General features: G+C 39.4%; 1 protein-coding gene and 1 long non-coding RNA gene across 6 annotated transcripts in view; one reads left to right on the top strand and one right to left on the bottom strand.

Annotated features, from left to right (window-relative positions):
* The window catches only part of TMEM106B (transmembrane protein 106B), a 37324-nt gene that overhangs the window by 20929 nt on the left and 3432 nt on the right, over nt 1-12963 (bottom strand). The window contains exons 1-5 of one of the 5 annotated variants that reach the window (XM_047849424.1): nt 10194-10348; nt 9102-9471; nt 7548-7646; nt 5841-6062; nt 2282-2345 (exon numbers count right to left, since the gene is read on the bottom strand). In XM_047849424.1, the coding sequence (XP_047705380.1) occupies nt 2282-2345; nt 5841-6060 (284 nt within the window). In that variant the 5' untranslated portion in view covers nt 6061-6062; nt 7548-7646; nt 9102-9471; nt 10194-10348. Of the gene's footprint in view, nt 1-2281; nt 2346-5840; nt 6063-6404; nt 6599-7547; nt 7647-9101; nt 9472-10193; nt 10349-12963 lie in introns of those variants that run through there. The other 4 variants (XM_047849422.1, XM_047849423.1, XM_047849421.1 and 1 more) reach the window with 4 other exon arrangements.
* Nucleotides 9371-12963, top strand: part of LOC125160460 (uncharacterized) — an 89311-nt gene continuing 85718 nt past the window's right edge. Inside the window, exon 1 of the long non-coding RNA XR_007150258.1 lies at nt 9371-9449. This is a non-coding gene — a long non-coding RNA (uncharacterized LOC125160460). The remainder of the gene's footprint in view (nt 9450-12963) is intronic.

Raw genomic sequence — 12963 nt, 5'->3', positions numbered from 1 at the left:
CCTGAGCGAAAGGGTAAATGTGTTATGTAATTTTGCTAGATAACATCAAATTCCCTTTCACCAAGGTATGGATGTGGTCATTTCACACAGTGTTGCCAACAAAACACACTGTCAAAATTTGGAGCCTGGCTGATCTGATAGATAAAAAATGGTATTTCAATGTTTTAATTTGTATTTCTCTTATGATCAAGACTGAATGAACATCTTTTCACATGTTTTAAAGGACATCTGCATTTCTTTCTTGTGGATGAGCTGTTCATATCTTACTTTTTGTTTGGTGGTGGCCTTTTCCTCTCAAATTGTGAAACTCCTTATACTGTAAGGATATTGGCCATATGTTTGTGGTAACGTGCAGACATCGCTTCCCAGTTTGCCATTTATATTCTGGCTTCAACTAAGGTTTTGTTTTCAACCTGTAAAAGTTAACCTATACTTTGTCAAATTAATTAATCTTTTCTTTCCTCACTGGATTTTGAATCATACTTAGAGAGGTTTTTTTTCATCCTAAGATTATAAAGGAATTAAGCCTAATTTCTTGAATATGCATAACCATCTACATAATTTATAATAAAGGGTCACACTGACTTTTTAAAATTTTTGGTTCATTTTCTTTCCAATGATACATATTTAAATATGCTGCTCTACTGATTACTTGTTTGGAGCACTGTGGTCAAGAAGCATGCCAATCTGATTTTCTGTCCCTTATAAATTGATCCTTTTGCCTGGGATTTTTCAAAGGGTTTTTCTGTTTTGTTTTGTTTTTTTACCATCAAAGTCCAGTACTTTCACTAGGATGGGTAGCACACAATTTAAAATCATGGCGTGTCTTTTCAGTATGTAGGTTCATGTCTTGTTTTACCTCAGGGAAGTGTTCTCGAATTGAGTATTTAGTATTTGTTCAGTTTGATTCCTTTGGTTTTTCTACAGGGGCTTCAATTACATATTTGTTCAATCTTCTTTCCTTGTGTTCTGTACCATTTTACCTTAAATACTTTTCATTAATGTGTCTGTGTTTTCATTTACTCCTTTGTACATTCTATATCCTTCGCCACACTTTCCATGGTATCAGTTTGCACTATGTTCTTTCAGTCTTGTCTTCATATCTGAAATTATTTTTTTCTAATTCTTTCAGGGGTTCATAGTCTTATTTCACGTCCTCCTATTGTTTAGTCATCTCACTTCTGAGCTTTTCAATTTCTGACTCATGCTGTTCTGTCATAGCTTCTATAGGCTTCTTAAGTTACAGTTTTCATCTGTTTTTCTGATATGTTTCCATGATCTGTTAACATTTTATTTCAGTTCACTTTCTTCTTCTTTCTTTTTAACTGACTTTGTGTGACACTTCACTGCAACATTTTTTGTTGCTCGTGTTTAAATGAGATGTTTTTGTACATTTCACAGAAGCTTTCCATTTCCATGAGGATGGGCCAGGGTGGCTTTCCTAAACTCCATCCTCTGTTGTAATAAAGTTGTTTGTTTTTTTTTTAAGATGGCCTGTATGTATGTCCACTTCTATGGTTCTGAGATTCTCTCTCTAGTTTTTGAAACTTTCCTCCTTCTCCCCTATTCTTTCCCTGTACAAAATGGATCTAATCCCCAATAGGCTTTTCCTTAGGATATGTCTGTCCTTTTAGAAGAGTTTTTGGTGAGTTTTCCTAAGGTCTTTGAGGGCTCAAGGTGGTCTAGTTCCTTCTGATCTTCTCAAATCCCCTTAGTGAATCTCTGTGGCCTCTGTGTACCTTTTCTGCCCTCTCTCCAAGGTACAGGAAGTGGAGGCCTCCCAGGTTATTTTTTGACAGGTTACTCCCATAAGTATTTGCTGGAAGTGGGATCCTCTTCTTTTTGGGTACTATGTATCAGAGCATTTGCTTGGTATATCAGGGCTCTTAGGACCTTCTGCAATTCTTTTTGTTTCTCTTCACAAATTCCCCACAGCTGCTAACACTTTCTGATCCTTGCTCTGTCTTCATTCTAGGGTGAGTAGGAGAACCTTAACAGTCATTTTTGATGAAAATGTTTGTGTTTCCTACTGCTATTCTAGGTTTGTCTGTTTTAGTAAACAGATTTTTGAGAAAATTCAGATGCTATGCTGCTTTGAAGACCTTACCCCAACCAGGAATCCTTTTTTTTTTTTTTTTTTTTTTAAATAATACAAAGCATCTAATGGCATAATTTAACAACCTGATGACATTTTTCATTTTAATAGTGTTAAACTAGAGTAATTACACATAATTCAAAAAGCAAAGAATACAAAAAAATTTGCTATTTTCTTATCACTTACGTCCTTCTTGGCCTTAATCTCTGATCGCTATATGGAATCAATGCCACAAGCTGGTTTTCTTGCCCTAAAAGTAAAAGTACATTTAGAAATTTATTAACACTATTAATTAACATATAGTTTTCTATCTAAGTGTGGTTTAGAAAGATCAGACTACAACCTAGCTCTCATCTCATTACTTTAGTAAACTGCTCTCAAATCTTCAAAAATTATCAAGTAGACATTGAGTTTTAAAAGAGGTAATTTAGGGGTGCCTGGGTGGCGCAGTCGGTTAAGCGTCCGACTTCAGCCAGGTCACGATCTCGCGGTCTGGGAGTTCGAGCCCCGCGTCGGGCTCTGGGCTGATGGCTCAGAGCCTGGAGCCTGTTTCCGATTCTGTGTCTCCCTCTCTCTCTGCCCCTCCCCCGTTCATGCTCTGTCTCTCTCTGTCCCAAAAATAAATAAACGTTGAAAAAAAAAAAAATTTAAAAAAAAAAAATAAAAGAGGTAATTTATCTTTCAGAGCTTGATGTCTAGACAAAATAATACAAAGAATGAGGAAGAGTAATCTTTTTACTGAAAAAAATCTAAAAAGTACCCAGCTTTCAGAAGATCTGAACTCACCAAGACTTCCTTCAACTGTGTATTTTCCACTTAGATTCTGATTTGGGTATCTGGATAAGGGCAGAAGAAATAGCGCTACCTTGCTGTCCTGAAATCACTATAACTACAGAGGTTCCTACACTATATTCTTGAAAATCAAAAGTGACACACAGAAAGTCTCATGCTTCAAGAGCTTATACAAAATGAGCCTTCCACAACTCATTTAGGCCACACATTGTCTGCATTATGTGACTCCAAAATCCATCCTTTATTTCCTGGGTTGGGCTATATCCAGATTTAACAGATAAGTAGATCTTTAATATGCCAATTTTTCCAATCTCATCAGAACTAGGCTGTTTGTAATAACTCTTAAAGCACTAGAGTCACATTCTCTTTTTTTTTTTTTTATGATTATTTATTTTTAGAGACAGAAAATGACAGAGTGTGAGCAGGGGAGGGGCAGAGAGAGAGGGAGACACAGAATCCGAAGCAGGCTCCAGGCTCTGAGCTGTCAGCACAGAGCCCGACGCAGGGCTTGAACTCAGGAGCCATGAGATCACGACCTGAGCCGAAGTCGGACGCTTAACTAGCTGAGCCACCCAGGCGCCCCATAGTCAAATTCTCTTTTAAAGCTTCCTGCAATGCTTCCATTATTCCTCCTTGCCCCTTCCACAACTCTCTCCTCATTTACACTACCTCCCCACACCACATTTAAATATATATTTCATACACATGTCTTTTTCTGTGTGTACACATATCCCGTCTTGTTTGGTGGTGTTCATTTGGCTAAACTACAATCCTGCTTAAAAGTAACCTTTTAGCTCCTATGGTGATATCCATACAGCTAAATATTAACAGAGAAAAACATACAACTATGCTCACTGGCTTCATTTAGATCACTAATCTCAAGTGGCCTTTAATGTCAGTCATCATACATTACCCAGGTCACACTCTTAATCTGACTCTCCAAAACCACAATTTCAGACTTCAACTTTGTCTTCAAATCTCCAATAGCTCCTTCCCTATCCTCACTCTTAGCTCATCATGTGACAAAACAGAACTTACACAAGCTCCCACCACCACGTCTATGCACCTACCTGTCTCTGTGTCCATACACTCTACATTCTCTCCTATTACAAAGAGTAAACTACAGGTGCTCCTCTGTAAGAGCAGCCCCCTGCTCTTGTGTGCTACATCTAATAATTCTCCCATCTCCTGCACTATCACCTTTTTTTCCTCTATGTTATCATTCTCATCAGCATACAAATTATTCACTCCATCTTTTAAAAACTCCTTTCCTGACTCAGAGCACCCCTCCAGCTACCGTCTCTATTCTTTGCTTATATATATATAGTAAAACTCCTCAAAAATACTACTTACTACATAATTTCACTCCTCCTATGCACTATTGATCCCACGCTATACGTCCTATATGCAACCTGCCACAGCTGCCCTTTTAAAGGTATCCAGTGGTCTCTATCCACATCACCAAAGCCAATGGTCAGTTCTCACTCCTTACATTACCCGATCTATCAGTAGCATCTAACAGTTGTACACTCTCTCCTCCTTGGTACAATTTCCACATTTATTTCCAGGACACCACAGATACAACGGAATTTCCTCCTTCTACTCTAGCTGCTTTTTCATTGTCTTTGCTAAATCTTCCTCCTGTCACTGAGTTTGAAATGTTGAAATGTCCCAAGGTTCAGCATTAGGGTCTCTTTTTTTTCCATTCACACTGATAAGCTTGGTGCTCTCATCCAACTCAGCTTTAAGTACCACCTGTATTATGATGACTCCAGCCAAGGCCTTGCATTTGAATTCCAGACAATTACAACTAAGTCCCTACTAAATAGGTCCACTTAGATGTCAAATATGCATCTCCACACTTACATCTCTAAAACAGAACTCCTGATCTCTCCCTGGATATACACACTCAAACCTTCTTTTCTCCGTTTTAATTAACGGCTACTCCACTCTTCCAGCTATTCAGACAAAAATACCTTCAGAGTCATCCTTGACTTTCTACTATCCACAATCCACTTCCAGGCTGCCAAAAAAGCCAAGTGGTTATACCTCAAAATCATAACCCGATTGCCAGAATGGTCCTTTTTTTTTTTTTTTTCTGTCTTAGCCTAAGGCACTAATCCCTTCACCTACAAAAATCCTTTTATTCTGTATCAGGTACTTATCCCTGCAATGATAAAGCCATCACATTGAAAGGCCAACTCATAGATAAACTTCCCCAACCTAATGCATTGCTTAGAAACTCTGGTATACCTTATGTGGACACTGCCCTTCCCTCATGGTTTCTCCAGGGTTACCTATCAACTTCAACCAGGCAGAAAATGAGGATGGCACAAAGTATTTTCATGATTTCTACTGTCGCCACTTCTACTAAAGTTTGTGTAGGCTACAAACAACACATGAAGATTACTCCCTTCTGAATTTCCCTATGATATGCCACCAACTGATCCCCCCACCCCCCCGTATGACCCATCTTCATTTACCAACCGTTTTCATGTAGTTCCTCTTAAAAATAACTAATTAGGGCATGACTGGCTTGCTATTATTCTTTACATTGTGAACTAAAAATATTAGGTCACCAAATTACTTAAATTGTTCCTAGTGCCCAACGTGACTATGACCAAATAGGACTAAAACTTTTCAGTCAAGACACTGCATATCTAGTATCACAAGGGGGAAAGAAAACAATACTAGACGTAGAGGGGTGGTTTTCATTACTGCTTTGTAAACCTGAATGTGTTTATGGGTTTTTTTTAAATGTTTATGTTTGTCTCTTTGTGTCCGTTTAACTGAAGATAACTGATACACAGTTTTAACTTTAATCCTACAAGTTTTTAAAACACAATGGGCTGTGCTTTGATCTATGGGTTTGCTATCATTACAAATTCATTACAAATCCAGTGCAAATGCCTGGAATAACTCTTTAATGGAAAAATAACACAGTAACACATACCCCTAGGAATTCTTCCTGTTCCTTGACAAGTGGGACAAGTGACACTATCTCTTCCTGTAAATTCCACATACGGAAACTGAGAGACATCTCCACCTCTTCCATCTTCATTATGGACTTCATTATTAACCAGTCCATTCCTCATATTTTCAGTTGATGTGACTCCATCATAAGCATCTTCTTTATTTGAATGCAAAGGCAAATGAGAAAAAGACTTTCCCATGTCTAAAGAAAAAGAAATATCTTACGATAAAATCAGGGTAAAAGTACGTACACTCAAGAACATTATGGGATTTTTATACCAATATAATTAACATAGAGCAAACTTCAAGGGAATATTCAAATTACTTTTTGGATTAGAATTATATTTAATCAGGGTAACAGTTGAAACAAGGGAGCCAAGAGTCCAAAGTGTTTTTTTCTAACAAATTATTATAAAATAGTATCATATGAGACTCATGAAGAGAATGGGCTCTCAAACATTAAAATTGCACATAAGTTTGCACTTTTTAAGGTTCTCTGAAAAGAAAGCGGTCTTCACTAGAATACAACAAAAACATATTGTACCTTTAAACCAATTAGCACGAAAGGCTAAAGTTGCTTTAGGCAGATTATGACTGTTATTATATTGGATCACCAGGTAAGTTTGAAAGAAGACTTTAACCACCTCTTGTTCCTCCTCAGTCTGTACTTTCTAGGTGCTTAAATTCTTCTTTCCAGCTTATCTCTTCTCAGGCAAAAGACCCTGAGGGCCAAGCATCCTGTGAGGGTAAGCAAAACACGCCCTTCAAGCAATGAGGGCTTTCCAGACCCTAAGACAATTATCGATCTGGACTTACTGGCTACCTGCACGTACCCATCCACCTTTGTCCCACATTTTCCTTATATAAACTCAGAAGTATTTTTAGCACTTTGGAGACAATCTTTGTGACATTAGTCACGGTCTTCCCATGCAGGCCTCACTGAAATAAATTCTTCTCTTGTTTTGCTACCACTTGTCTCTCTGCCTTTGGATATTGTTAGTGGTGAGTGGTCGAACCTCGTCAATTTGGGACCCTTGGAACCAGGTGCTCTTGTACCCCTAAACCGTGGTTCCAAGTCAAAAGCAGTACTTTTCTGGGGCGCCTGGGTGGCTCAGTCGGTTAGCATCTGACTTCGGCTCAGGTCAAGATCTCATGGTCCTTGAGTTCGAGCCCCAAGTCGGGCTCTGTGCTGTCAGTTCAGAGCCTGAAGCCTGCATGGGATTCTGTGTCTCCCTCGCTCTCTGCCCCTCCCCCACTCACGCGCTGTCTCTCAAATAATGAATAAATGTTTAAAAAAATTTTTTTTAAATTTTTTAAAAAGTAGAAGTAGTACTTTTCAGCCTTTTAAAATTCATGTGCTTTTTGATAAATAAAATCCACAATCCTTCTCATTCTCACATGTCTAGCTTGAAACTTTTAAAGTTTCAACAAAAACAACTCAAAACCAAATCCCGCAGATTTGTCTTTCATTCAACAGTTGACAGAGTTGAAATTTCAAAATTACGTTGAAACTAATATCCCAAGATATTTAACAGAATTCACCAATACAAAGCAACATTTAGAACAATGAATTTCAAAACTTTAGGGTGACAGTATCAAAAATAACATGGGTAAAATTTAAATTTACATTTAACATAAACTTAAAACCAAGTAAGAATAAGTGGTAGTACCTACATATATACCATACCTATACAAAATCACCTCCACAGGTACGTAATGCAAGAGTACTGCAGTTGAGTCATACAATTTTCAGGATGAAATGAACTTAAAAGTCACATAATCCAATCTGCTGACATTCTCAGGGAAAATTAATAAAAAGGGAAAGCAGAATTACAAATAACGTTTCTGCTCTTTCCAAATTTGACCATTTATCTTTTATCAGTTCCTAAAAATGTATTATTATAGACATTCATACAAAGAGATAAGCATGTCTTTTAGAAATTCTTGATTTGAGTAAGGAAAACTGACACTCAGTAATTCAAGTTATAGTATAATATGGAGAAAAGTTTACTTTTTAATACTGGCATGCCACCCACATCCTGGGATCATTCAAACATAGTATATACAGCAGGATAAAAAATATTCACAACCAGATCAATTTAAAATTGTAGAAAGATGAAGGTGCTTATTTTCACTATTTTACTATTTTAAAAAATCTATGTACACATTATCCATGTAAACTGAAAAACATAAATGATCTATAACGTCCACAAATGCATCATCTTCTCTTGGCTTGTCTCAGTGACATTAAACCCAGGCCAAACCAATTTGCCAGTCACAGGTGGTTCAGGGGTGAATTAACATCACTATCTCCACACACTGACCTTGGGACCTGTCTGGAATATCAGTTGAGCAGGGATCAGGGGCCTCAGCAGTGTGGCCACCGAGCCATCCTTTCTGGGATCTTAGCACAACAGGAGTCTTAAGATGTATCCCAAAGAATCCTTTGGGGGAAGGGGGGTGGGCGGACAGGGAGGCACAGAGGGCAAGATCAAGTGGCTCTCAGTCTGGACCTGTTTTCTTTCTGTATCTAACAGTTGTCTTGATGAGTCTGCCTCTGACAAGTGTTTATTTCAGCAACGCTAACTGACAAGCACCAGACTTAGGCACTAGGTATCCCCGCCCTCCCTACTGGATATTCCTCACATCAAACAGTATTTAGCCACTTTTATTCCTAAAAACCCATTGGTTTATGAAGAGGTGCTACACCCCCCTTTCTTTTCCCTATATGCAATGTTTTCATCGCAATCTCTTACTGAAAACCCAACATGGATCTAAGACTTAGCAGAGAGAGGGGGGGAAAAAGTACAGCATTCCATCCAATCTAAATGGGTCGTTTTCTTCTATGATAACGAAAGCCGGCACCTTTTGTAAGCTGCATAAACAAAACACAGCACACAGCCTACTCTGGAAAGGTTAAAGATAAGATCAAGGCAACCGTGCAAAAAAAAAAAAAAAAAAAAAAAAAAAAAACCACTAAAGAGCAAAAGCAGGGGGCACCTGGCCGCACAAGGTGTGGGAACCTGGAATCAACCCTAGGCAGGAGACTGGGTCCGGATAGGTGGTGACAAAACACCGCCATTATCCAACCCTCAGCGCCCCCTGGGTCGCTGGGCTGGGCTGGCTCCCCTGCGGCCTCCCCTGTTCTACCTCTTTCCTCCCGCTTGACTCTTCCCAGGACGCCTCCGCTGGGCTCTACTCCGAAAAAGGGACCGAGGGCCTGCGCGTTCAGATTACTCACCGGCACGCAGAGCGCTGCGCAGTCCCGAGCTGCTCCGGCGCGCACTGGCCAGGGAATAGGGTCACGGGGTCTGCAGTCCGGCTCGCTGGGGCTGGGACTACAGGCCTACAAGCGGCGGCCGCGGATTCGGAGCGGGGGAGGGGCAGCAGACCGACGGCTTCGGCTGAGGCCTGGCGCTGCTGCAACCTGCGTCCGCGCCTGCGCAGATCTCTCTCCTAGGAGGTGTGTGACCCAGCAGTGCGCACGACGCATGCGTCTTTCCTCCGCCCTGCTAAAGTCCGGAAGGGCAACTGCTATGATTGTGCACCCTCCAGGTTATGTTACCTTGGTCTCTCTCAAGTCTTGAAGGTAAAAATTGGCCGCTCTCGCCCTGGAAAATTTAAAAATAATAGTACTTCCTTTTTCTTTCTTTCTTTTTTTCCTGTCAGGCCTTTTCCTTTTCCAAAGGGGGAAAAAAAAACATACACTATCTACATCAAACCCTCAGCTAAGAAGCTTTCTATCCACGCCTTGCGAGTCGTCCGTGATTGACACTCGGCGACGCTGGGAGTAGGATAAACTGGTTGGTAGACACGCGTCTGACAGCCGAAAAGTCACATCATTTAAAATTTAGAAACTAACCCAGTAGAAGGAAACCAAGCTTGGCAGGAGCCCTAGTTTTGTTTGTTTTGGTTTTGCTTGTGTTTTGCACATGGTTCACCGCCCTCCACTCCCCCTCCTGCTCCCTCCCCCTTAAGTACGTGGTTACAGCAGGATAAGATCCCAGCCCAAGTCCCTGTGCTTCAACTTATCGCTGTGGCTTGGGGCTACTGTCCCCAACGTCTCAAAGGCTAGGTTATCTCCTTTGGAAGATGAGAATAACAATACAATTGCAGACTAGACTCGCTGCCTTCAGAGAATTTAACGTTTAATGAATGTTACCTATTGTTACAATCACGGTCACAGCATACATAGTAACCAAGAAAGGAAGTGACAGTGTTTTATTTCTCTTCTGACGGGATCAGTGTGTTTAACTGGTGGAACACTAAGATGTAAAAATAAGAAATATAAGTCAAAATAATATGCAATTTAAGATTTAAAATTATTACATACACATGTGAGCCAATAAGCCTTCTCAGCCAATGTTGGGGAAAATGTAGTTTCATAACTTTCTGACAGGCATTTTAGCAATACATATCAAGAGAATTAAACATTTGGGGACACCTGGCTGGCTCAGTCGGAGGAGCCTGTTGACTCTTTAGCTCCAGGTGGTGAGGTGGTGAGTTCCAGCACCTTGCTGGGTGTAGGGATTACTAAAAAAAAAAAAAAAAAAAAGTTTTTTAAAAAGAGTATTAAAACTTTTAATTTTCACATTCTTTCGCCCAGCAAGCCCACCCTTTGGAATTTTTCCTAAAGCTAATGAGAACTCTCAAAAGATTTCTGTACAAACTGTGTTCATTTAACTTAAATGCCCAATAATGGGGCATTGATTAAATCATTCAGCCTCTCTTATTTAGCCAAATCTTTCTCAAAGGTGGAGGAAGGGGGAGGGGCTGGCATCTTCCACTAACATCGTTTGACTTTTCAAAGTAGCTTGACTACACAAATCAGAATCTTGGAGACCCCCTCTTCTAGTGGCAAACAAAGATACACAACAGTATTTTGTATACATTTTCAAAGGGTTCACAGATTTTCATAAAGTCCGTCCATTAAGACCACTGGAAAAACCCTGGTTGTAAAATGACAAAGTATTAATGTGGCAAGAAAATGGGTTATAAAACCCATTTAGATAAAAATGGTTGTATGTAGACCTAAATCAGTACAATAACGGTGTTACATTTTCTCGTTCGCAAAAGTTGTTTTAGGAAATTATAATTATGAATTAGAGATAGAGGATTCAATCATGGTATATTAATACTAGGTGACCCACATTTCAGAAAACTCTGAACAGATTCATCCTCTTTTCACAACTTTTTAAAAAATTTCCTCAATTAAAAAAGTATCATCGTTATTTAAATTGGGTTTAACATTTAAAGGAATGAGTTTTAAATTTTATTTATGAAATGGGACACCCATGATTCTGGCTATAGGGGTTCTTCAGAGTTCTTCAGTGGCACCTAAGGTGATGAATTGTGGAAAGATGTCCAAATAGATTCAGTGTTTTATGGGTCTTCGTTTTAAAAAATACAAATGCCTTAACCATATAAGTAATCCTTTAATATAATGCAATAAATTTGAGGTAAGAATGAATAAAAAAATCAAATTAAAAATTTAAAGTGTAAGTCTTAAGGGAGCTTCTATAGTAAGAGAACTTATTATTTCCACATCTAGTATCCTTTGACTCAAAATGTTTTAAAAGATCTAGTTAGAGGGGTGCCTCGGTGGTTCACTTCGTTGAGCATCTGACTCTTGATTTTGCCTCAGGTCAAGATCCCAAGTTCGTAGGATCGAGCCCCAGGTGGGGCTCTGCACTGAGCCTGGAGCTTGACTAGTATTGGGCTCGACTAGTATTGTCTCTCTCTCTTCTTGCTCCCTTACCACTTTGCATGTGTGTTCTCTCTCTCTCTCTCAAATAAAAATAATAATTAAAAACCAAGTTAGAGCCCATAAATAAATTTATATTTTTTCATTACATATGAAATCTGAACTAGGAACTGGAAGTAGGTGAGAAACTGAAAATTGAGTAGCAATTCTGCATACGTAATTACCCAGTGTAACTCTCTAGTTCTCCAGTCTTCCTGAATCACCCTTTCTAGCAATATGCAAATGAAATAACCTGAACCTTCTGTAAGTAGAAAGAAGTAGGGGTCCTCAGAAAAGGAAGTCATTTTTAGGCCCCCAGCTATTTTCCATGATCTTACTGGCTCTCCTTGCCCTAACATACTTGCGGAACTCCCTAGAAGGTGTCAGAATTACAAATAAAAGCAGAAACCTCAGTAGTTAATGATTTTAAGGAAATCTTAGTGATTTAAGGAAATTTTAAGGAAATGCAAAAACTAACATCTCTAAGAGGCCAGGACATAGCCTAACTATAACAGTAACAGAGACAATAAATTAGTGATAAAACTCCCAGTGCCATTTCAAAAGTGAGCCAGGCCCAGCATGCCTTACCTGAGACCAGGAGCTCCAGACATCATCTAGTTTATAACTGCTCTGCGAGCATGCCCATAGCTCCTTCTCCTTGTCCGACAGTTACCTCTGCTTCATTATGTTAAAGTCTCCACCCGTGGAGGAGTACAGGCTTTATTTAGCCTAAGATGCGTGTATCAGCATGTTTTCTAAGTGTGCCTGTGCAGTGTTATACCCACCTTTACTTGTGATGTCAAAGCTCCCATTTCTGAATAGTCATCCTAACCCTAAATAAAAGAAACCCACTTAATGCCACTCAGGGAATCATGGCTTTGGAAGTTAGTCACAGTGATCTACTGTAGTTGCTGTAAACAAAGTTTCCTTTGTGTGACAACTTCACCTGGTGTTGGTTGTCTCCACCTGTGAGGCACCAAAGAAAGGACTCTAGTTACTTACATTACACTTCCTCAATGGAGTGCATTCCCCAGTTTTTCTAAATATTTCTGAGAAGAAGGGCTTACAGCTCTGCTGATAATTTACTGTCATTATTCGATGTGCTTAGCTCCTGGCTCAAGTCTTGGTCACTGTGTGCTGTCTCGTCACTGCTTTTGGATGCTTCTTTGTTCTCTCTATATCCCTTTGCCACACGTTTAAACACAGTTCTTTTCCATCATATCACAAGTCACCATGAACAAAAAGCTGTATGTGCAACAGTTTACCAAAGACTTGTAGAAATTAAAAAGTGGTTTAAGTACAAAAAAACAAAAAAAACCAAAAACCAACGGAACAACTTAAAACAATATCAGACACTGAT

This window comes from Prionailurus viverrinus, chromosome A2, assembly GCF_022837055.1.
Source record: "Prionailurus viverrinus isolate Anna chromosome A2, UM_Priviv_1.0, whole genome shotgun sequence".
NCBI classification, from domain to species: Eukaryota; Metazoa; Chordata; class Mammalia; order Carnivora; family Felidae; genus Prionailurus; species Prionailurus viverrinus.
Note: the sequence above shows the minus strand (reverse complement) of the source record. Positions and strands in the feature narration are given on the sequence as shown.